This window comes from Hippocampus comes, unplaced genomic scaffold, assembly GCF_001891065.2.
Source record: "Hippocampus comes isolate QL1 unplaced genomic scaffold, H_comes_QL1_v1.1 scaffold16, whole genome shotgun sequence".
NCBI lineage: Eukaryota > Metazoa > Chordata > Actinopteri > Syngnathiformes > Syngnathidae > Hippocampus > Hippocampus comes.
This window is the reverse complement of record NW_017806168.1, coordinates 331,258-332,412: the sequence shown is the minus strand read 5'-3', so window position 1 is coordinate 332,412 and position 1,155 is coordinate 331,258. Positions and strand designations below refer to the sequence as shown.

The following is a 1,155-nucleotide window of genomic DNA, read 5'->3' as shown; positions in this document are numbered from 1 at the left end:
TGCCGACGCTTTGAAATTGAACACACGCTGGCAGCTCGTTCTCAAAGAGGCAGCAAAGTGCAAGAGCATCACATCACACGGCATAAAGTGAGAATGCGACAAAAAATGGACCACGGACAAGAATGGCCAAAAAACAAACCACGTACAGGGTATGCACTATTGCATACCGTTTAGCCGCCCCCACCCCTGCGCCGCCGCTGCCATTCGTGTACCTGCCGACGCTTTGAAATTGAACACACGCTGGCAGCTCGTTCTCAAAGAGGCAGCAAAGTGCAAGAGCATCACATCACACGGCATAAAGTGAGAATGCGACAAAAAATGGACCACGGACAAGAATGGCCAAAAAACAAACCACGTACAGGGTATGCACTATTGCATACCGTTTAGCCGCTTCAAAATTGTCTGTTGTCACCCAAATGTAAAGGAAGAAATCAAATGAATAGGGAAGTCAGTTATACACACGTAATTTTAGTTTTAGCATTGTAGTTAATTTAAGTCAAAATGTCAACTAGTCATATATTAGAATACATTTGTTTGTTTTTCACTGCAGAGCATTTTGATGTACATTTTGAAAGGGATTTGCTTCACTAGTGTAAATGCACAATCTAGATTTGATCCCAACTGAAATCAGTCTTGAATTGTGTGGGGCTAAGCGAAGCCTCGAAAGAGTTTTCCTTCCGGCACTCGACTAACCTGACGGCTCGTATGAGCGTCTTGACGGCGGGAATGACCTCGTCCATGGCAATGTCGCAGTAGCCTCTGTCGTCCACGCTGTCCTCGCCCAGACCCTCCACTGGGGACGCATTCCCATCGGTTAGTATGCGGACGGAACCGGAAGGAGCGTCAATTTGGGCAGTACCGTCAACGGGAGGCCTGGCCTTGAGCCGCAGCGACGTCCGAAAGCGAGTGCGGTCATTGAAGCTCCAGCTCTTCTGCACCTTCCCGGGGCTGGCCGCCTCAGGGACGTTCTCCTGGTTGGGCGAGTGCCTCACGGCCAGGCCGGGCGCCTGGGGCGATGCCTTGTTCCGGATCACCTGCGCCGAGCGGGAGTTGTTCATCCGGATCCTGTCCCGGAAGCCCAGTTTACTGCTGGTGACCAACAGGGGAAGAAAGAGTAAGTGTTGGTTTTGCATTGTGGTGCACGGCGTCCCCCCC

General features: G+C 51.2%; 1 protein-coding gene across 4 annotated transcripts in view; it reads right to left on the bottom strand.

Annotated features, from left to right (window-relative positions):
* kcnq4 (potassium voltage-gated channel subfamily Q member 4) overlaps nt 1–1,155 on the bottom strand; it is a 51,114-nt gene that overhangs the window by 24,130 nt on the left and 25,829 nt on the right. For 3 of the 4 annotated variants that reach the window (XM_019895987.1, XM_019895989.1, XM_019895991.1), the window contains 2 exons: nt 860–1,089; nt 694–793 (listed from right to left, as the gene is read on the bottom strand). In XM_019895987.1, coding sequence (XP_019751546.1) covers nt 694–793; nt 860–1,089 — 330 coding nt within the window. Of the gene's footprint in view, nt 1–693; nt 1,090–1,155 lie in introns of all 4 variants that reach the window. The other variant, XM_019895990.1, reaches the window with a different exon arrangement.